The following is a 20,511-nucleotide window of genomic DNA, read 5'->3' as shown; positions in this document are numbered from 1 at the left end:
CTGGGAGGCGGAGTCTGGGCCTTGGGAACCTCAAGACGCTTTCCTTCCCCACCCATTTCTTTGAGTGGGAGGTCTGAGTCCAGGTATCCTGGGAAGAGCGACATTGGGTCCAATCCCCCGTCACTGTTCCTGGTTGGGTTGTAAAGGAGTTCCAGATTCTCTTCTGAGGGCTTATTTGGACGAGGAGAAGGGGGGCCTGGACATGCTCAGAGGACAGCCCTCTGAGCAGCAGAATGGGCTTGGATATATAAGGACAAAAGGAAGCAGGACTCTGGTGAAGGCCGGGAGGGGGCTGCGGGAGGAGGCAGCCAGTCGCTTCCCCAGCCCTGACCTCAACCCCCCAAAACTCTCCCAGGGCAGCAGGAAGTGGGAAAGGATGTCTGTCACCCCACGCTAGAACCTGGAGGTGGGGTGTTGAGACTGCGGGTAATGTCTGGCTGAATTGTCTGGCAGAATCAGGGGGCACAAGCCAGCCACACAGGGTCAGCAGGTAACCTGGCATCTAAGCTCCCACTCTGGGGAAGTGAAAACCCCAGGGCCGCTGTGAGGAAGGCAGAGTTTCAGGACATGAAGGAAGGAAAGTCACAAGATTAGTCACAGAGGGGCGCCTGGGTGGCTCAGTGGGTTAAAGCCTCTACATTCAGCTCAGGTCATGGTCTCAGGGTCCTGGGATCGAGCCCCGCATCAGGCTCTCTGCTCAAAAGGGAGCCTGCTTCCCAACTCTCTCTCTGCCTCTCCCTCTGTCAGCCTCTCTGCCTGCCGCTCTGCCTACTCGTGACCTTTCTCTCTGTCAAATACATAAATAAATAAAATCTTAAAAAAAAAAAAAAAAGAGTAGTCACAGATCCCAGAACGGGGCTGTGCTGAGCAAGGCTTCAGAAGGGCAGTCCTGCATCCTGGATCAGGAGAGACAGCAGGACGGCACACACCTACTACTTATAAGGTGATCACTGATTTTTTTTGTAGGCTCAGTTCTGAGTGGTCATTTTTAAAAGGTACCGAGGGAGGGGCACCTGGGTGGCTCAGTGGGTTGAGCCTCTGCCTTTTGCTCAGGTCATGATCCCGAGGTCCTGGGATCGAGCCCCGCGTCGGGCTCTCTGCTCAGCGGGGAGCCTTCTTCCTCCTCTCTCTCTGCCTGCTTGTGATCTCTGTCAAATAAATAAATTAATTAAAAAAAAAAAAAAAAGGTACCGAGGGAGACACAAGGCAGGAGTGTGCAGCCCGCACCCTAGGATCAGGCTCTTGCCTGAGTGTGCGGACTCTGGATGTGAGCAGGGTCGTCAGCTGTGCAATGCACGGACAGCACCTTGGAGTGGCTGTCCTCTCACCACACACCTGCGAGGATCCCACAGTGGCAAAGGCCAGCGGGGGTGGGGGTGGAGGCTAGTCCAGCGAGCTGTGGCTTGCTTGCCTGCCTGCCTCCCAGCCTGGTGACCCCTGGCCTCATAGTGCCTGCATTGCTCTGACCACAGACTCACTCCTCCTTAACCAGCTGAGCCACCCAGGCGCCCCAGACTCACTCCTCCTTGCACTGGACCAGCCTGACCACATCAGAGACTGCTGGTACTGGTCTCTAGCGTCTGGCTACCAGCCTCTCTCATACGACTTGTGCAGCAATGCGAGAAAGAGAGGTTTGGGGGGCGGGCAGCAGAGTGCAGAGGGGGCATCAGACCTGCATCTGTGAGACCAGCAGTCACTGGTGTCTGGCCTGGGGGATGCTGGTCTCCTGGGAGCTCTCAGAGTGGGGGCTGTCTCCCTCCCCTAAACCCCCAGCAGAAGGCCCCGGCAGACCCTTCCTCCAAGGCCATACTACCTGGCTTCCTCAGATTACCTCTGTGGAAACCAAGACCCGAGGGGAGACGCTGCATGCTTTGCTGATTGAGTGTCCATCTCACAGAGCCCTGTCCTATCTCCCCACCAGAGCCTAGGGGGATGGAGGTCAGTGCCCTTGGCCTAGGCTGACCTGGGGGCAGTCTCTAGCCCAAGCTCAGGAACTCTCCTTCAAAGTCTGGCTCCCGCAGTCAGTGGTGGACTGATGCGCTTTTTCCTGTGCTGATCTACTGCCCAGGGACGGTCATGACTAGGCACTGGGACAGCTCCAGGCTCCAGCCAGCGTCAGGGGGAGTGTCGGCGGGGACAGGCTGCAAGGGGCATCAGTCATCCTCCACCATGATCACTCTCGGGTCCTAACGGCCTTCACTCTCACCATGTGGGACTCCCTCTACATGCCTCAAGTCTTCCTCGTGGGGGTTGGGGAGACCCTCTACCTCCAGCGGGGTCACCGTGTGGTTGGAGCCTCCACAGCCTCAGGGCTGCTGCTCTGGGTCTCCCTTGGTCCCCAGAGGACCCCAGCCTGGTTGGATCGGCAGAGGCGGTGATGGGGGGGAATCTTCGCCCGCAGCCAGAAGCGCCTGGCCCGGGGCACTCTGGGCACACTTGCGTGCGCACTTGGCCGCCGCCTTCAGCCGCACACGCACTCCCGCCTCCGCGCGAACACCCGCATGCGCTCGGCGCGCGTTCCGCGGAGCCTCTGTGGCGCGGGCAGAGGACGCGCGGGCACGCAGCGGGCGTCCGGGCGCGGGACCGAGCTGTCTCTGGCTCCCGCCCGCACGCAGGGACCTCAGCTTCCCGTGCTGCCCCCCAGCTGCCCGCCGATGTAACCGGGACGCCCCCCGACTCTGAGCACCCACGGGCCCCGGAGCGCTCGCGAAGGGGGTGGAGAAGCGGAACCCTACTCCTGGGAGGTGCGGTCGACCCCTGGGGGCCCCGGCGGGGGACCTGGCGTCGCCTGGGGCGGGGTCTCCCTTCGGACCGCAGGGCTGCTTCCGGGGGGGCTCCCCAGCCCTCTCCCTCCGGGGGACGCGCGCCTGTCCGCCCACGGGCCGACACCGCAGGCCGAGCAGGGGTTACGGCCCGAACACATTGCGGGCGTCCCGCGTGCCGGACCCGGGACCCCGGGCGGGAGAAGGGGGGCGGGGCGGGGCTCGGGAGAGCGGCGGGAGCTCTGCGCCGCCGCCGCCGCCGCCGCCGCTGCCTACGCGCCCCCCCCCCGGCCCTTCCGCGCGTGCGCAGCCCCGCCCCGCGCCGCGCCGCCAGCGGCCCGGTGACGTCAGGCCCCGCCCGCTCTCGGGCGCCCCCCGGCGGGCGCGCTTAGGCCCGGGGCCGGCGGTCCCTTTAACTGCGCGGCCCGAGGGGGCGGCGGCGGCGGCGGCGGCGGCGGGGCGCGCGGACGCGGCCGGGCCTCGCGCGCCCTCCCTGCCTGCGTCCCCGGGCCGGGGCGGATGGGCGGCCGCGGGCCGCGGGGCAGCAGCCGGGGCGCGCGCGGAGTCGGGGCCGGCGGGGCGGGTGGGGCCGGGGCGGCCGGGCGGGGCGCCGGGGGCCTGGGAGCGGCCGGGCCGGGAGCGGCGGGCGGGCGGGCGGGCGGGGCGCAGGCCGGCAGCGGGGAGGCGCCGGCGTCCGAGCCCCGGGCCGGGCCGGGAGCACCGCGCGGGCCCCGCGCCGCCGCCGCGCCATGGCGGAGACCAAGATCATCTATCACATGGACGAGGAGGAGACGCCGTACCTGGTCAAGCTGCCCGTGGCGCCCGAGCGCGTCACGCTGGCCGACTTCAAGAACGTGCTCAGCAACCGGCCCGTGCACGCTTACAAATTCTTCTTCAAGTCCATGGACCAGGACTTCGGGTCAGTGGGCCGTGGGGGCCTGTGCGCGGGGACGGGTGTCCGCACCTGTCCGCGCCGGGGCAGGGCCTCGGGGAGTCTTGGGACTGTGACCGGGCGCCGTGCCTCCGCTCCCCGGGGGTGCCGTGCGTCCAGCCTGGCTGTGCCCTGAGCTGGGGACGCCTGGGGCCCTGGCTGCCTGCCCAGGAGCCTGGGAGCGCTGGGCGGTGGGGAGACGGGGGTCCTCGTTTCTCCGCGCGCTCTGGGCCGGGGCCTGCGTGGCTGAGTGTGTTGACTTGCCGGTGGTCAAGGTCCGTGCCCCAGGGTGAGCTCGGCACTTGTCAGACTCAGGGTCCCCCTGCCCCCTTCTGTGGAGGGCAGGTGCTTATAGGGCTGACCTGAAGGGCTTGTGATTCCTGGGGCCTGGGGTCAGAGGAATGTCAGCAGGGGATGGAAGGGAGGAGGGCAGGGTCCTAGCTGCCCAGTGGGTCCCCTGTAATTAGCACGGGAAAAGAGATGATCTCTAGTGAGCACAGATTTGTCTGTAGAAGCCTGCGGAAGTTTCCAGAGGCTCAAGAGAGCCTCCCCCTGGATCCCTCCTCCAGGGTCCTGAGGGTAAAGCAGAGGTTGAGGATCACTAGGGGCCAAGGGTTGTCACCCCCCCCCCCCACCTGAAGGGCGCTTTCTGTTGGGCTTCTGTGCTTCTTGAGCCACATAGTACTTGGGTTCCTGGGAGCAGCCTGGATCATCTGCTGACACCAGAAGCCTCTGGGTCAATGTCCCCATGTCCAGCCCTAGTGGTGGCTGTCTTAGCTGAGGGGACTTCCCGCTTGCACTAGGCAGGGCCTCTGGGACGGTGAGCAGGAGGCCGGCTGTACTCTTGAAGCTCTGTCTGAGGCCTGACCCAGCACAGCCGTGGTAACTTGAGTCCCCAGCTCAGCAATGCTGGGGGAGGGTGGGGTACTTAGAGGCCTCATGGGCTGAGCAGGTGTGCCTGGCCGCCCTCAGGCAGCCTGTGTCCTTGTGTGTGAGTGTGTCTCGGGACTTTGACATTGAGGCCATTTCCTGGATTTTCTGGTTTGCATGGACCCTGGGCAGCCCCAGGTCAGGTCAAGTGGGGGCCATTCAGCAGTTCTCTGGGAGGCCTGAGGGAAGTTTGGACAATTAGACTTTCTTGCTAACCACTGCTACTGGGGAAGGGCAGAGAGGGAGCGTGCATTCTCGGCCACCCTGGGTGGGCTGGGCAGTGGCCCCACCATGAGAGGGGTAGTCTCAGATCAGGGGCTGTGAGGACCACCCTGGTGAGCCTGGGCCTCCTGCCCCAGCCTACCATCCCACTGTAGGCCAGGCCTTGAGTTCCCTGAGCCTCTGTTCCCAGCCATGGTTGGCCACTTAGTAAGGGAAAGGGGAGTCTGAGGTGTGGCCCTGGCCACCTGCTCTACGCTGGGTCCCACTCCCATCTTTGGCTGAGTGAGTGGGGGGTCCTGTGCCTACCTCTCATTTTTCCCATGCAGGTCACAGCAAAGCTGGGGAAGGTCCCTGGGGCTATGGTGGGCTGACCCAGAGGTGCCAAGCTTTGGCTCTGGCGGGCGGTGGCACAGGGAGGAGTCTGGGGCTTTTTGATGTGAGGCAGAGGTTGGAGTTCCTTGCTACCAGGGCTGCCTTGCTGATTCCAGGCCTGGATAGACTTGGCACCTAGCTTATCTGCCTGGCAGCCGCCCGGGTACTTCCATCTCTGGGCCAGGAGCTCTGGTCTCTGAAGCCCTCTGTCTGTGGGTGGCGGGGCAAGGGGTGGGGACTGGGCCTGACCCAGCCTCCCTGGGCGAGGGCCCACTCTGCCCTCTGCAGCCGGTCCATCTGGGCTCAGCGCCCCCAGTGGTGTTGGGAGGTCCAGAGAGGCACCCTTGGCACGTATGGCAGGGTGTAGAGGACCGTGACCCCCTTGTCCTGGAGCTTGCAGGGCCACGGCCTGGGGGAGCTCTAGGGTCAGGAGGCGGGGGGTTTGGGGGGAAAGGGGCAGCCAGAGGCACAGTGGGAGCTGAGGATCCCTGACTTGTGGGGGGAAGGGGGAGGGCTCTCTTTGAGATCTCCTCTGTCGCGTATGAGCTTGCTCTGCCATCTTCCTGCTCCGTGGCAGGAGTTTCGTGGGGGGACCTTGTGCCTCTGAAGATAGGCAAGGGTTGGCCTATGGCATGCTGTGGCCTCTGGGAGCCCTGGGGGTCCCCCTGTGGCTGTGCTTGGCTCTAAGAGCCCTGCTCTGGGCAGATTCCTTGCCAGGGCGAGTCTGCGGGGGTGGCGGGCGGGGCCGGACAGCCACAAGTTTGAGGCTAACTGGGATCTCGCCAGGAATTTTGAGGTTGGGGGCGTGGTGCCGGCGGGGGTGTGTGTGCCCCTGGGCGGGCGCCCCAAGGGTCAGCAGAGACTGTTTCCGAGGTCTCCTTTTCCCCCTGGTGAGGCCTGGCCAGGGAGGGAGCCCCAGAGCTGTTGGGAGGCATTTCCCCTAGGCTCCACTGAGGCCTCCCCTGCCCTTGGCTCTGCCTGGAGCTCCCAGAGATTATGCTGGGCAGTGGTGGGCAGCATCGTGCATCCTGAGGAAGGCACCTGTGCCCTTGTCCTGGAGGCTCTGGCACCACCCCCACCTGCTGGCTGTTTTGGCCTAACTGGGTGGGGTCTTGGTGCCCCCCCACCCCGGCTGCTCCAGGTGGAAGACGGGATGACCTGTCGCGCTGGGCTGGGGGACTTGGGTTCCTCCGGCAGGGGAGCAGGGACTCTGGGCTCTGGGGGCTCATTTATGCAGGGGTGGGGGGCACAGAGGCTCGGGCAGCCCTGGGTGATTGGTCACCTGGAGGCCCTGGCCAGGTGGGCCATCGGCCGCTGGGGGAGCCAGGCAGGCTCTGTGCAGTGAGGGCTGGGAGCTCATCTGCTGGCCCTGGGGTGAATCAGAAAGGGCAGGGGCTTGGCAGTGGCAGGGGAAGTTGGGCCACCTGGGCCGTGGAACAGGAGCCACATCCTTCCAGAGTCTTGGCTGCTGCTTTCACTCTCAGCCCGTGCTCTCAGCCTGCTGGGCCCCAGGAGGGCTGGCTGCACGGCTGTCTGTTGGCTGCAGCTGGCAGAGCCCCAGCTAGGCCCCCTTAGGTCTTCTTCTGGCGGCCCCCTCTTGGGGGACCTCAGCTGAGCCCCGGGCTGGGTCCCAGGCTCCCTGGGGGGCTTGTTCTGTTCAGCTGTCGGTGCCTGCGTTGGTTGGAGCAGCAGATGCAGGGTCTTCTCGTCCTGCCACCCGCCCGCCTCTCTGCTCCCTGCATGGCTGGCATGCAGAGGGGTGTGTCAGGGTTGCTGCGGGATACTGGCAGGGTGCCCCCTCCGGCCCTGGCTGGCCCTGTCTCTCCTGTCTCCTGGGGCCTGAGTGGTGGGTGGTGGACCTAGGCCTCGCTCCCTTGGAGGAGTGTGGCGTGCCCACCCCGTGGAGGCCTCCTGCCACCTGTTGTTGCCCAGGACTGGCAGAGTCCCGGTGTCCAGGCTCAACCGGTCACAAGGCTGCTTCCTGCCTGTTCTCCTGGCTCCTGTTTTTCTACTGGGCCCGAGTCCCCGATGTGGAAATCCTACTGTGTTGGGCAGGGCTGGGCTCGAGGAGGGTAGGGCGTTGGGGTGCCTCCTGCTGCAGGCCTGGCCCTGCCTGCCCTGATCCCTGGGGCTCAAGGAGGCCACAGTGTGGGGTGCATCTGGGCCATAACCCTTGCCTGCCCCACCGCACGGCCCTTGTGAACCATGCTGGCTGCTGCTTTCCTCAGCCCTGTGGATCTGACAGCTGACCCTATGCCCCACCTGTGTCTGACCACAGTGTCGTTGGCTTACCACCCTGTTAGCATTGCTTTGGCTTTCTGTGTCCTGCCTGGGTACCGTCCCCACCCCCACACCACCAGGCCAGGGGCTGGTTGCTGGCCTCTGAGGCTGGGACTTCTCAGTGGGCCCAGCGGCCTGTGCCTGGCTGTCCTTGCAGGACTTGAGTTGGGCTGTTGCAGAGAGTGGGGTCTGCTTCTGTCTCCACGGCCAGGGGGACGGGCCGGGTGGGCGGTGGCCTGCCCTCCGTGTGCACGTTCAGGTCTGCGTGCCCTCCTCTCGCGGCCTGCCTGTGCTCGTGTGGTCTGCTTATCCTCACGTCTGTATTGAGGCCTGTTGTGAATCAGGCCCTGTTCTGGGGTGGGGCTGGGTCTGGGGGGTGAGGAGGTGACCAGAAGCCAGAAGAAGCCAGATAGAGCCCTGCTGTCGTGCAGCCACATTCCCTGGGCACAGAAACACAGAGCAGGGCAGACGCTTGCATTATAGGGGTGACGAGGTGACCCTCTGCCACTCGAGGGTCGGGAGTTTGGACCTCCTTCTGACCTGGGCCATGGGAGGTGTCCACAGAAGGGTGACAAGGGTCTCCAGATCGGATTGCTGCAGCAGGGGCATCCACACAGACTGACGTCTGGGCATGTGGCTGGACAGCCTGGGCTGGCACGCGCCCTGGCTGAGAGTGTGGGGGCGTCTTCCCTCCAGAGCCCGCTGGTGGGAGCCAGCCCTCCTGCGCATGGTCTCACAGCACTGTCTGCCCACAGGGTCGTGAAGGAGGAGATCTCCGATGATAACGCCAAGCTGCCCTGCTTCAACGGCCGTGTGGTCTCCTGGGTGAGTCCATGGGATGTTGGCAGAAGGGTGTTGGCTAGGGAGGGGGCTGGGCTGGGCTGAACCGTGTGGGCGGGGGGCAGGCTGGCAGCTACCCCTGAGCCCTTGCTGTCCTCTGCAGCTGGTCCTGGCCGAGGGCGCACACTCAGATGCCGGGTCTCAGAGCACGGATGGCCACACAGACCGGCCCCCACCTCTTGAGAGAACGGGCGGCATCGGGGACTCCCGGCCACCCTCTTTCCAGTAAGGACGGGGCGGGGCAGGGGGTCTGAGCCTGGTGGTCCTGAGGGGCCTGCTGCCTACCAGGCCTGTCAGGGGAAGAGGCGACCAGCCAGGGACCCGTGGTCGGTGGAGGAGGGGCGGGCAGGAAGGCCCAGTCTGGGCAGGTGTGTGGGTGGGAGAGGAGGGAGGGAACCAGGAGGGTGTCGCAGCGCGGACTGCCCCAGCCCACCCTCTCTGGTGGGCACAGCCCCAACGTAGCCAGCAGCCGTGACGGGATGGACAATGAGACCGGCACGGAGTCTCTGGTCAGCCACCGGCGGGAGCGAGCCCGACGGCGGAACCGTGAGGAAGGTAACGAAGCCGCACCCGAGATATGACCAGGACCCCGTGGTGCACCCTACGACCCTGCCTCCTCCCAGTAGTGCCCCCAAACCAATGGGGGTCCAAGAGTGGAGGTCCTAGGCCTGTCTGCCCAGGACCCCAGGGATACTCCCCCCGCCAGCAGCCCCACTGTCACCTGGCGGGCTCCCAGGTCAGTTGGTGCTTAAGGCCACATAGGGAACTCCATGGCCAGCTTCCCTACTTGCTGTCCCCACAGTTGCCCGGACCAATGGGCACCCAAGGGGGGACCGGCGGCGAGACCTGGGGCTGCCCCCCGACAGTGCCTCTGCGGTGCTGAGCAGCGAACTCGAGTCCAGCAGCTTCATCGACTCTGATGAGGATGACAACACAAGCCGGTGCGTGGGTGTGTGCATGCGGGTGTGTGTGCAGGTGCTGTAGGTGTGCGTGGGTGTGTGTGAACGCAGATATACGTGTGTGGGTGTTACAGGTGTGTGTGCACATGGATGTGTGTGTGCGGGTGTTACAGGTGTGCGTGGGTGTGCGTGCACGGGCGTTACAGGTGGGTGTGTGCATGTGGGTGTGTGTGCATGCAGATGTGTGCATGGGTGTTACAGGTGTGCATGGGTGGGTGCATCCAGATGTGTGTGCAAGCATATTCCAGGTGTGCACAAGCATGCCTGTGTGTGTGTAATGCGTGTGCCTGCATGGGTGTGTGAGCAGGCACGTGCACAGTCCTGTCGCATGTGGGTGTGCAGATATGTAATGGCATGTGTGCACATGCGTGGGGGTGTGCGATTCCAGGCGTGTATCTATACATGGACATGTGTGTGCTCATGTGCACTGGCTTCCCCAGCGTTTGTGTGTTCGTCTTGCCTGGGTGGTGCTGCACGGAGGTGCGGAGCCCGTACGGGTCACGTGGGTGGGGCCGTGTCCACACCGGAGCGGAGCCTAATCCTGGGCAGACTCTACCCCAGCTCGTCCTAGGCCGACCCGGCTGGGGGCGTCCTGTCTCCCACCCCACCCCTGCCTTGCAGTCCTGGGCCAGGCCCTTAACCTCCCCGCCCCTCCCCTGCCCCAGCCTGAGCAGCTCCACGGAGCAGAGCACGTCCTCGCGGCTCATCCGGAAGCACAAGCGGAGGCGGCGGAAGCAGCGCCTGCGGCAGGCGGACCGGGTAGGTGGTGGCCGGGCCGGGGTGGGGCGGGGGGCATCCCATGAAGCCTCTGCCCCCCGGCCCTCACTTGGGTCGCCCTGCAGGCTTCTTCCTTCAGCAGCATCACAGACTCCACCATGTCCCTGAACATCATCACCGTCACTCTCAACATGGGTGAGGCCTTCTTGGGGTCCCCCGCGGGGTGCTGGGTCCCCTGGCGGGGCTGCCCCCCTCAGGGGGCGCCTGCTCACCCCTCGCCCCTGCAGAGAGGCACCACTTCCTGGGTATCAGCATCGTGGGCCAGAGCAACGAGCGGGGTGACGGCGGCATCTACATCGGCTCCATCATGAAGGGCGGGGCCGTGGCGGCCGACGGGCGCATCGAGCCGGGGGACATGCTGCTGCAGGTATGGGGCGGCGGGGAGGGGCTGGGGGTGCCGCGAGGCCAGCTCGCCGAGCCATCGCGCTGAACCCGTCACCCCCCAGGTCAACGACATCAACTTCGAGAACATGAGCAACGACGACGCCGTGCGGGTGCTGCGGGAGATTGTGTCCCAGACGGGGTGAGGTGGAGGGTGGGCGGGGGCGTGACTGGGGCCCCTGCAGCTTCGCCTGTGTGACCCGCTGCACCCCACAGGCCCATCAGCCTCACGGTGGCCAAGTGCTGGGACCCGACCCCCCGGAGCTACTTCACCATCCCGAGGGGTGAGTGATCCTGCAGGGCTGCTACGGGAGGGGGGGTGAGGGCGCCTGCCCAGCCTGAAGGTCCTCTCCTCTGTGCCTCTGTGCTCCATCGTGCGCTGCCATCCATCCGTCTGTCTGTCCGTCCATCCATTACCACACGGCGGCCACCCAGCTGACCCGGTACGGCCCATCGACCCCGCCGCCTGGCTGTCCCACACGGCGGCGCTGACCGGAGCCCTGCCACGCTATGGTACGAGCCCCTGCTCCAGTGCCGTCACACGCACCAGCTCCTCCTCACTAACCAGCTCTGTGCCCGGCGCTCCACGTAAGTGGCAGCTCAGGGGAGCAGGGACCTGAGGCCCCAGGGCGCCCACCCAGCACTGTTGCAGTGGAGGGCCTGTGCGTGGGCGGTTGCGGCTGACACGTGTCTGTCTGCCCTCCCGCGTGCCCTCCTTCCAGCTGGGTGGCCATGTGGTGGGGTTGAAAGATGCCTGGAGGGGTCAGGCCAGCCCTGGGGACCCCCAGAGAGCAGAGGCAGGGCTTGCGCCTGGCTTTCCTGCAGCTAACACGACTAACAGCCCTGCGAGCGGAGTGGGGGGGGAGGAGGCCTCTCCCTGTGGGGCTCTGGTCTGCGGGGGGCAGGGGTGGAGTGGGGGCGTGGCCTCACCTGGGTTTAGGCCCAAGATCGTGACGAAGCATCTGCAGGGGTAGGGGACAAAGACCTGACCCCCCTTGCTCCCCGCCCCTGTGAGGGTCTGTGCTGTGGTGGGATTGGAGCCCACAGTCGCTGGATAGCCTCACGGCCCGGGTTCTATGACCACAGACCCGACCCAGAGCGCGGTCCCCACAGCTGGCCCCACGGCCCATCCCAGCCCTCCCTGCCATTGGCTGCTCAGGGCTGAGGGCAGGGGCTGTGCCTTGCAGAACTGGAGGAGACGCCTCTGACGGTGAAGAGTGACATGGGCGCCGTGGTGCGTGTCATGCAGCTGCCAGACTCGGGCCTGGAGATCCGAGACCGCATGTGGCTCAAGATCACCATCGCCAACGCCGTCATCGGTGAGGGGTGCCACGGGGCTGGCTCTAGGCGGGTGGGCCGGGGCCCCAGGCTCTGGGCCCTGACGTGCGCTCCGGGTCAGGGGCGGACGTGGTGGACTGGCTGTACACGCACGTGGAGGGCTTCAAGGAGCGGCGCGAGGCTCGCAAGTACGCCAGCAGCATGCTGAAGCGGGGCTTCCTGCGGCACACGGTCAACAAGATCACCTTCTCGGAGCAGTGCTACTACGTCTTCGGGGACTTGTGCAGCAGTGAGTGGGGGGCTGCGGGCCGGGGGTCCCCCGAGGGCCCACCCACACTGCCCTCACCCACCCACCCCTCCCGCCAGATCTCGCAGCCCTGAACCTCAACAGCGGCTCCAGCGGGGCCTCGGATCAGGACACGCTGGCCCCCCTGCCCCATTCGGCCGCCCCGTGGCCCCTGGGTCAGGGCTACCCCTACCAGTACCCGGGCCCCCCGCCCTGCTTCCCACCTGCGTACCAGGACCCTGGCTTCAGCTATGGTAGCGGCAGCGCAGGAAGTCAGCAGAGCGAAGGTGAGAGCCAGCATGCTGGGTGCCAGCTCCCCACTGTCCCTGCCGCCTGGCTCTGCCGTGTGTGCCCGCCCCCCTGCCCCGTGCGCTCCTCCCTGCTCTGTGCTGAGGCCCTGGGTGAGCTACTTCTGGAAGGGGTGAGTGGTTCAGGATGGGGAGAACTCTGCAGACTTGGGGGCTGTGTGTTGTGGAGGTGCTGATGTTCCAGGTGCAGCAGAAGCAAAAGGCCAGGAGATGGGCTGGGGAAGGACGGCAGAGAGGTCCCAGGACGTGATGGAGAACAGACACCTGCCCCCAGCACCTGCAACCTGGCCTGGAGCCAGAGGTGGACAGTCCCACAGACAACTGGGGACCCACCCTAGGATGTATGGAGAGCTGAGCAGGAAGCTCAGGGGCGTCCCTGAGGAGGGGGCTTGTTAGAGGAGTGGCCTGAGGCTGTTGGTGTCACTGGAGCCAGGGGACAGAGGTCAGGCAGTCAGCCTGGTAGAGGCAGACAGGGAGGGGGAGAGGAGAGCAGGTCAGAGGGCAGCGGTGGCCCAGAGGAGGCCGGTGCCGGGTGCCTGCAGATCCTGCTCAGGCCCGGCTGGTGGTGGCACACGCCGCAGGCGGGAACGGGTGTCCGGGCTGGGCCCACTGTGTAACTCGTGCTATCCCTTGCTTTGTGCTGAGCAAGCCTTAGACTGAAGGACTAGCGGAGTGGACCCTCCGGGCCGGTAAGCCAGGGTCCCGCCCGGCGTCCCTCTCGGCATGTTCCTGGCCAGTTGGCCTTCTCAGGGTCCCCGCTCTTCCTGGGAGCCCAGGACGGGGGCTGAGCTGAGTAACTGGCCAGGGCCTTGGGGCTGGACGGAAGGTGGGTCTTGGGGGTGGGGGGCCCAGGATGGCCAACGGGAGCACCGGGCACACGGGGCCTCACTTGGGCCTCAGGCTCTCAGCTGCAAGATCAGGCATTGGGGTGAGATGGGGGGCACTGAGCTGGCCCCAGAGTGTCCCTGCCTGCCTGCGTCTGCTCGCCCTGCCTCCCCCCTCCCCCCGGCCTGCTGCTGCTGCTGCTCTTGCTTCTCTGAGTGGGGCCAGCCCTGCTCTCCTGTCTGCATGGCTGCCCCCTCCCACACCCACCCTGCTTGAGACCATCAGGTTCTGTCCCTGGTCTCCCTGGCAATGGCCGGTCACCCTGGCAGTGATGTGGCGTGACACTGAGCATCTCACTCCTGTCCCCTGTCCTTGACTCCAGGAAGCAAAAGCAGCGGGTCCACCCGGAGCGCCGGCGGGAGCAGCCGGCGGGCACTGGGCCGTGAGAAGGAGCGCCGGGCGGCTGGAGCCGGGGGCAGTGGCAGCGAGTCGGACCACACGGCGCCGAGTGGGGTCGGTGGTGGCAGCTGGCGGGAGCGTCCGGCTAGCCAGCTCAGCCGGGGCAGCAGCCCACACAGCCAGGCCTCGGCTGCTGCCCCGGGGCTACCCCCACTGTATCCCTTAACAAAGGCTTACTCAGTGGTGGGGGGGCCACCAGGGGGGCCGCCTGTCCGGGAGCTGGCTGCTGTTCCCCCAGAGCTGACAGGTAGCCGCCAGTCCTTCCAGAAGGCCATGGGAAACCCCTGTGAATTTTTTGTTGACATCATGTGACTGAGAGAGTGCCTTCAGCTCGGCCCGAGGTGGGGGAGCCAGTGGTCCTGCAGGAGGGCATTGCCTCTGGGGCTCGTGTGAGCTTGCCTTATTGGTGGCTGTCCTGGGTCAGGCCAGCCTGTGCTTCCATGCACGCAAGGGGCCATGTCAGGGGCCCAGGCCTGGACAGAGTGGGAGCAGGCTGGGCGAGGGGCTGACGGCAGCCCAGACCACCATGATCTGAGTTTAGCAGTCCGTCCATTCCTATTTGGAGCAGCTTGTGTCCGTACAGACCCTGTGCCCTTGGGGTGTGCCTCAGAGACCCCCCACTTGCCTAAAGAGCGGTGCACAGAGCCCCAGACTAAGCTGAGGAGTGGCTAGTGGGCCTGCACCCCCTCTTTGCTCAAATCACAGGCCCCACCACTCTTGCCTGGGCTGGGTTGGCCTTTCTTGAAGGTGGAATCAGAGCCCCCAGGCTCCTCTGTGGATGCCCAGGGTAGGGATCTAATTTATTTATTTATTGCCTGGCCTGTGTGCTCTGGGGGAGGTGGTGGCCAGCACCCCGCCCCCACCGGGTCTCAGACTGAATGCAGGGACACAGGTCCCATCTGAAAGTGGGAGGGTTGGCGAGGGGGTAGATGGGAGGGGGACGTGTTTTGGCTGGTGGTGGTGGGGATGTGACCCTGAGGGGCAAGGGGCCCAGATGCACACAGCTGCTGCAGGGGCAGGGTGTGGGGAAGAGGGGGTAGCCAGCCCGCTCCTCCTTGCTGCCCTCGGGTGGCTGCCCACCCTCTCACGCCGCTTCCTTCCTGGCGTTTCTGGCCTGCACACATCTGCGCTGTAGATACTGTATCAAGTCGGAGTGTCCGTTCAGATAGTTAATAGAGCTGCTTCTGTGTAAATGCTATTTTAAAGACTAAAAAGCATTTAATTTTATGGGACGGATGTGTGGTCTGTGTCTCTTCTCTTATCCGGGGTACCTTAGAAGGCTGGAGTGTGGTGGCTTGTCCAGCCTCCCCAGGGCCTGGCTGAGAGCTGACGGACTGGCCGGGTGCTGTCCTCTGGGTCTCTGGTCCGCACCGGGGCTCTGTCCCTGGTCCTGGCTTCTGGCAGGGTCCTAGTGGCTGGTCTTCTGTCCGTGGTGCTAACTCCTGGCTCCAGGGGTCTTGGCTATGGGTGCTGGCCTTGGTGCTGACCCCAGGCTCTGTCCACGGTGCTGCTGGCCATCTGACCCCATTTTACCAGCTCAGGCCGGGCCACGGAGAGAAGAGGAGGTGGGGTGTGCTCCCCATCCTCCCCCAAGTGGGACCCCACCCTACTTACCATTCCTGTCCCACTCTGAGGGCCCACGGTCAATTGAATGCCCCTGCAGAGGGATCAGAGCAGCTCCAGCCCACCCACTAACCTCCCATTCCTGTGATGCTTGGATGGGGTGCTGACTGGAGGCTCCAGGCTGGGCCTGGCCAGGCAAGTAATGCCCAGCTTGGCGAGCTTCAGGTGATCTGGTTGCGGGCTCTCCTGAGCTCTTGGCATGAGCTACAGGAGCCCTGAGGAATCTTTCTATGGGCCTCTTTTTTGGACCACTGGGACTGGGTCACACGGGTAGGCCCTGGCCAGGGCTTGTCTAAGACCTGCAGAGCTGCTCTGGGGCCCCAAATGGGTGCTTCAGGTCCAAGGATCGCTGTGGCGTCAAGATCAGCAGTCAGCCTGCAGTCAGGATCGAGGGCTGGGGGTGGTCTCAGCAGCTGGGGTACAGTCTGGGGTTGCTTCATAGGAACTTGGTTTGGGGACATCGCAGCTAAGTCTGGGTTCACTGGGGTGAGGTCCCTGGGTCGGGGGTCACTTGTTTTTGCCCTGAGTCTCCTGCCCCCCAGTACTACTGCTGCACTGTACTCTGGCATCATCTCCCAGGAAGAATGCAGGGGTGTTGAGCTCCGGCCGCCACAGCAGCAGGTAGCACTTGGGCAGGTGGAAGGTGGCCAGGATGCCCAGGGCACAGAGGAGGATGGCACCCATCTGCACCGTGGGCTGGTGGGCCACGTGCACATTAGCAAAGAGAGGCACAAAGGAGATCCAGGTGATAAAGTAGGTCAGCATGGCAAAAGTGAGGCCACGGGCGCCATTGTAGTGGCCCGGCTGGCTCTGCACCAGGAAGGTGCCCAGGAAGCAGAGGAAGGCCAGCACAGCATTGGTGGCGTGCACCAGGCCGAAGCTGACCCAGGAGCGCACACGGCAGTGCACCAGCGCCTCTGTGGGCAGCACCCACCAGTCCGTCACCACCTCTGGCGGGAAAACTACCAGGTACCAGACACACAGTGCCGCTTCTGCCAGCAGAGCCAGTAGCACCACCAGCCAGGCCCAGGGCCCCTGCAGGCGGCCACGCAGCTGCTCTGCCCAGCTGGGTGGCAACTCCGAGCGCACAAATATCTGGGCCGCTTGCAAGAAAAGTGTGCTCAGGCAGCCAGTAAGTGGAATGTGGAGCAGTGGCTGCTGGGCCAGGCAGCTGGCAGGGCCTGGCCGACCAGGGAACAGGAGGACGCTGAGGCAGACGAGGCCCAGGCAGGCCAGGCCAAAGCAGGCCCATGGCCCACCTGAGGCCTGAACCAGTGGGCTGTGCCAGTGCCAGATGAAGAGCCCCAGGGCTGCCAGCACCAGGCCCAGCGCCAGGCCCAGCAGTATAAGCAAAACCAGCACGGCTGGCTCCCCCCATGCCAGGAACGTGGGCCTGCGGGGGAAGCAGCGTGTGCTCCGGTCTGGGGACCACTGGTCCTGCTCACACTGGGTGCAGAGGAGGTCATCTGTGGTGTGGGAGGAAAGAAGGGGCACTGGGGGGGGGGCACCGGCCCCTCGGCCTCACTCCCACCCACTTGCTCTGGCCTCAGAGTCGGCCGTGGAGCCAGGACACAGACCGCACGTGTCCTGGGTCCCCACTCGTCCTCAGCTCAGGCAGGCCTGGGAGAGCTGCTCACCTGGGCTGCGCTGGTAGCTGCCGGCCTTGCAGTCCACGCAGTCGTAACAGCAGGAGTGGAAGCCTTTCACTCGGCGCACCTGGCCCTCCCTGCACTGCCGGGAGCACTGCGACACAGGCAGCTGGCACAGGGCCTCGGGGCTCAGGTTGTGCTTGGCTGGGCGTGCCCCCAGACTAGGGATGGTCCCCCCAACCCGTCCTACCGACCCCACCCATCCCCCCCGACAGAGCTAGAGCTTGTTCCTGGGTGAGGGGGGCTCACCTGGTTCCCTGGTGTGTGCCAGGACAGCTGGGAGTGCCAGAGCTTCAGGTGGCCGTTAAAGACTCCGACAGTGCGCAACTCGGGTGTCGGGTCCCGCCACACCCACAGTTTTAGGTCATAATCCATGTTCACGTTCCCGCTGGCATCGAACTGCAGTGCCAGGCCACGTGCGTGGAAGGTCATGTTGTACATGTTCTCGAGGAGCTGGGGGGTGGGTGGGAGCAGGTGGGGAGTGCTGGGCCAGCAGCTGCCTCCGGCCCTAACTCCCCCAACTCCGCACGGAAACTCCTCCTCCAGAGCATGGGCGGTGGGGGTGGGGGCTCCCTGCCCTTACCTGCCAGGGCTGCACAGGCTCCCGCGGGGGGCAGCCTGAGGCAGTGCAGAGCAGTGTGTTGTGAAGGGCCTGGGCCACGCCGTACACGGCCGCATAGGCGGCGAAGGTCTGGTGGTGCAGCAACCCCGCAGATACATCCTCCAGTGTGATGTGGTCACACTGGGGGCAGCGCGGCCCCACCACGTGCTCCTCTAGGCCTGGCTGTTCAGCGTCCAGCGAGGCACAGAAGGCGGGGTCGGCTGCCAGGGCCAGGCGGCTGCGCACGTAGGACGGAAACTCGGGCATGGGGGCGCCCTGCTGGAGGAAGCCAAGCACGGTGCCCACCGTGGCCAAGCCGGGCAGCGTCATGACCAGGTCTGAGGTCAGCCAGGCCTCGCTGGCCACCCACACCTTGGGTGAGAGCCTGTGGCGGATGCTGTCGCCGAGGAGGGCGCGGGCCGCGCGGGCGGAGGAGAAGAGCACCAGCACCTGCGCACGGCTCTGGTTCACCTGGCGCAGCAGGTCCTGCACAGAGCCCGGCCGCAGGCTGCCCGCGGGCGGCAGCGGCACCAGGCCCTCGTGTGCGATGCAGATGCCCCTGGCGTTGGCCAAGCTGGAGAAGAGGCTCAGGCCCTGCCGGCCGTACTCGTCGTCACTGCCCGCCGCAGCCACCCAGGTCCAGCCGAGCTCCAGCAGCAGCTCCACCATAGCCTCGGCCTGCGAGCGGTCGCTGGGCACCGTGCGGAAGAAGGACGGGAAGGTTTGCCGGTTGCTCAGCCGGTCGGTGCTGGCCCCGTAGCTGATCTGCAGGGACAGCGACCAGCTCCTGAGGTGGGGCCTCCTGCGGGTGGGGCCGGCGGGGGCCGGGGGCCCCGGGGGGTCGGGGGCACACCTGAGGCATGAGGAAGAAGCTGAAGAACTTGCCGGTGACGAGGGCGAGCTCGGACGAGTGGGGTCCAATGACAGCCAGCACGCGGGGCTGGTACTGCGTATAATTGCAGTAGGCGGCAATGTCGCAGCTGCCCGCCTTGGCCATGAACATGAGGCTGGGCTTCATGGCCACCACGGGCTCTGAACACGTGTCGAAGAGGTCGCAGCCCAGACGCAGCCCCGGCAGCAGGGCGGACCCATTGTTGATCTCCTCCACGGCCATCTTCACGGCCAGCGCCCAGAGCAGGCCGAGGGCTGAGAACCTGGGGCCACACAGGGCTGTGGGCGGCCACACCCTGTCCCCACTCGGGAGCCCCCCAGACCCGAGCCCCCCCCCCCGTCTCCCTTGCTCCCCCCCCACCTCCCTACCTAGTGCACACAGTGGCGTTGGGTTGTATCCTGCCGCCCAGACCAGCATTGTCAGCTGTGCCCAGAGGGAAGAGCCCGCCCAGCATGTAGTCCCCTTGCATCCTGAGCTGCTGGGATAAGCACAGTGGGGCGCCTGCCCCGAGGCCCAAGAGAGCCGTGAGGCCCAGGAGAGTCCAGCCTAGCATAGCAGGTGCCAGCTTCCAGCGGGGCCGGTGAATGAGAGAATGGGGCCCCGATACGATGACTTGGGGCAGGGGAGAGCAGAGGATTTGCTTAGCAAAATCGTCACATGTCCTCACCTGCCAAGCCCAGGGGCCCCGGGGACACCCTTGCTTTCCTGGGCCCGGTGGGTGGGTTTGTGCTCCTTGCGCTCTTTGGTCCTGATGCCACCCACCAGGCTCTCTGGCTGACAGTGACCTGGGCAGTCAGGCTCTGAGCAACCACGGACCATGACCTTGTTAGCTGGCTGTGCCCAAGCCCCTCTGCACCCTCCCCTTTCCTGGAAAAGAGAAAGGACACTCAGGACTTCTCTGCTAGAGGGTCCTGGGGTCTCCAGCTGCCTGGAGGTGGTACTGGTGTCCCTAGGAGTAGGGACAGAAACACATCTTCCAGCCCTGGGCAGGACTGTTAGTAGTGGGGGAGGGGGTGCGGGCATGACTACCCCTGCAGGCTCAGGGTGACCAGCCAGGAGGGCAGCAGCCGGCTCTCCATCCTGGGGCTGGGCTGGGGCGGGGGTGGGTGGGTGGTTCCCAGGATGGGGACTGCGGGAGGACAGTGCAACTTGAAGGTCTGGGCTGTCGCTCTGCTCGGGGTCTGAGGACAGAAACTTCAGGGACCCTGAGCCTGGATCTGCCCACACCCTGCCTGGGCTCTTAACACAGCAGGTGCCTCCCTCGGGGGACAGAGGGCACAGCAGGGATTGCAGGGCTGAGCATGCAAACAAGGGAGGAAAGGCTGTAACCAAATGGGCCTCTGAGGCTGGGTCAGCACCAGGTGTGTGCAGGTGAGCCCGACCGACGTGCCAGCTGCAGTTCCTCCCTAGGCTCTGGGTGCCCCAGGGATGTGACACGACGCTCAGGTGTGGGGGTGCCCATGAGGCACCCAGAGGAACGAGGAAGGCTACCGACACCCCTGCAGTGGAGTGGGAGCTCTGGATGGTCTCAACCCTGGCGAATGTTTACTGGAGATGGTCTGGGATCTGATCTTTGCTGCCCGTGGGGAGGGACCAAGCTGCACGGCGTGCTCAGGCATGCACATGTGTGTGCAGAATACACACTCGACGTACAGTTCACACTTGCCGTGTGTGGCTCCCACATGCCCGTATGCACACGGGTGCACACAGCAGCCTTCACGGTCACCTGCCTTTGTGGGCACCACACAGTGCTGTAGTCCGTGCAGGACAGGCCCAAGCAGCAGGCCTGGAGGTGGCGGAGGGGACCCAGCACTGGACACTGTTTGGGTCTGACGCTGGGGTGTCCAAGAGCATGCTGCCCAACACGGATCCTCCTTCTGTCCCAACCACTGCTGAGGCTCAGAACAGCTCCCTGCACAGGCCGCAGGCCGGGAAGGTCTGTCTTCTCCCTACAGCCTGTCCAGCTGGCCTCACACCTGCCCTTCCAACCCAGCCCCAAAATGTCCAAATGTGGGCATATCCCAAAATGTGGAAAATGACATGGACCTTGGTGGGGGCTCGGGGGACACAAGCACAGACAGGTAGCATTCCCCTGCCCCATGGTGGCCAGGATAGGCCTCACGTCCCTGTGGCTGA

At 65.1% G+C, this 20,511-nt stretch overlaps 3 protein-coding genes across 5 annotated transcripts; 1 reads left to right on the top strand and 2 right to left on the bottom strand.

Moving 5' to 3' along the window:
* Positions 1-2,306: 2,306 nt before the first annotated feature.
* LOC131809855 (collagen alpha-1(I) chain-like) lies at positions 2,307-3,513 on the bottom strand. Its single transcript, XM_059137269.1, has 3 exons — positions 3,484-3,513; positions 2,911-3,380; positions 2,307-2,757 (listed from the first exon to the last, which is right to left on the bottom strand). The coding sequence occupies exons 1-3, from the start codon at positions 3,511-3,513 to the stop codon at positions 2,307-2,309; spliced, it is 951 nt and encodes a 316-aa protein (XP_058993252.1).
* DVL1 (dishevelled segment polarity protein 1) lies at positions 3,417-14,842 on the top strand. 3 transcript variants are annotated; one of them, XM_059136246.1, is made up of 16 exons: positions 3,419-3,681; positions 8,253-8,322; positions 8,441-8,562; positions 8,789-8,892; positions 9,140-9,278; positions 9,962-10,055; positions 10,139-10,208; positions 10,301-10,440; positions 10,520-10,596; positions 10,671-10,738; positions 10,890-11,042; positions 11,642-11,773; positions 11,854-12,021; positions 12,099-12,305; positions 12,976-13,015; positions 13,534-13,664. In XM_059136246.1, exons 1-15 carry the CDS (start codon positions 3,512-3,514, stop codon positions 12,984-12,986), a joined length of 1,725 nt encoding a protein of 574 aa, XP_058992229.1. In that variant the 5' UTR covers positions 3,419-3,511; the 3' UTR covers positions 12,987-13,015; positions 13,534-13,664. The 3 variants fall into 3 exon arrangements, with proteins under 3 accessions (XP_058992228.1, XP_058992227.1, XP_058992229.1); XM_059136245.1 differs by lacking the exon at positions 12,976-13,015 and having other exon boundaries at positions 3,417-3,681; positions 13,534-14,842; XM_059136244.1 differs by lacking the exon at positions 12,976-13,015 and having other exon boundaries at positions 3,418-3,681; positions 10,890-10,967; positions 13,534-14,842.
* TAS1R3 (taste 1 receptor member 3) lies at positions 14,809-20,434 on the bottom strand. The gene is made up of 6 exons (XM_059136240.1): positions 18,744-20,434; positions 18,337-18,637; positions 17,466-18,248; positions 17,132-17,335; positions 16,871-16,991; positions 14,809-16,699 (listed from the first exon to the last, which is right to left on the bottom strand). Exons 1-6 carry the CDS (start codon positions 18,926-18,928, stop codon positions 15,741-15,743), a joined length of 2,553 nt encoding a protein of 850 aa, XP_058992223.1. The 5' UTR covers positions 18,929-20,434; the 3' UTR covers positions 14,809-15,740.
* Between the last annotated feature and the right edge of the window lie 77 nt (positions 20,435-20,511).

The sequence above is a fragment of the Mustela lutreola genome, chromosome 10 (assembly GCF_030435805.1).
Source record: "Mustela lutreola isolate mMusLut2 chromosome 10, mMusLut2.pri, whole genome shotgun sequence".
NCBI lineage: Eukaryota > Metazoa > Chordata > Mammalia > Carnivora > Mustelidae > Mustela > Mustela lutreola.
Note: the sequence above shows the minus strand (reverse complement) of the source record. Positions and strands in the feature narration are given on the sequence as shown.

Bases quoted from the DNA above. Each gene is read 5' to 3' on its own strand.
- DVL1 (XM_059136245.1), top strand. From the start codon at position 3,512: ATGGCGGAGACCAAGATCATCTATCACATGGACGAGGAGGAGACGCCG. The intron at 10,209-10,300 runs GTGAGGCCTTCT...TCGCCCCTGCAG, and splicing joins CACCGTCACTCTCAACATGG to AGAGGCACCACTTCCTGGGT. The intron at 10,597-10,670 runs GTGAGGTGGAGG...TGCACCCCACAG, and splicing joins GAGATTGTGTCCCAGACGGG to GCCCATCAGCCTCACGGTGG.
- LOC131809855 (XM_059137269.1), bottom strand. From the start codon at position 3,513: ATGGCGCGGCGGCGGCGCGGGGCCCGCGCG. The intron at 3,381-3,483 runs GTGCTCCCGGCC...GGCCGCTCCCAG, and splicing joins GGCGGCGCGGGGCCCGCGCG to GCCCCCGGCGCCCCGCCCGG. The intron at 2,758-2,910 runs GTAACCCCTGCT...CGGGGCCCCCAG, and splicing joins GCCCGCAATGTGTTCGGGCC to GGGTCGACCGCACCTCCCAG.
- TAS1R3 (XM_059136240.1), bottom strand. From the start codon at position 18,928: ATGCTAGGCTGGACTCTCCTGGGCCTCACGGCTCTCTTGGGCCTCGGG. The intron at 18,638-18,743 runs GTAGGGAGGTGG...GTGTGGCCCCAG, and splicing joins AACGCCACTGTGTGCACTAG to GTTCTCAGCCCTCGGCCTGC. The intron at 18,249-18,336 runs GTGTGCCCCCGA...CTGTCCCTGCAG, and splicing joins GCTTCTTCCTCATGCCTCAG to ATCAGCTACGGGGCCAGCAC.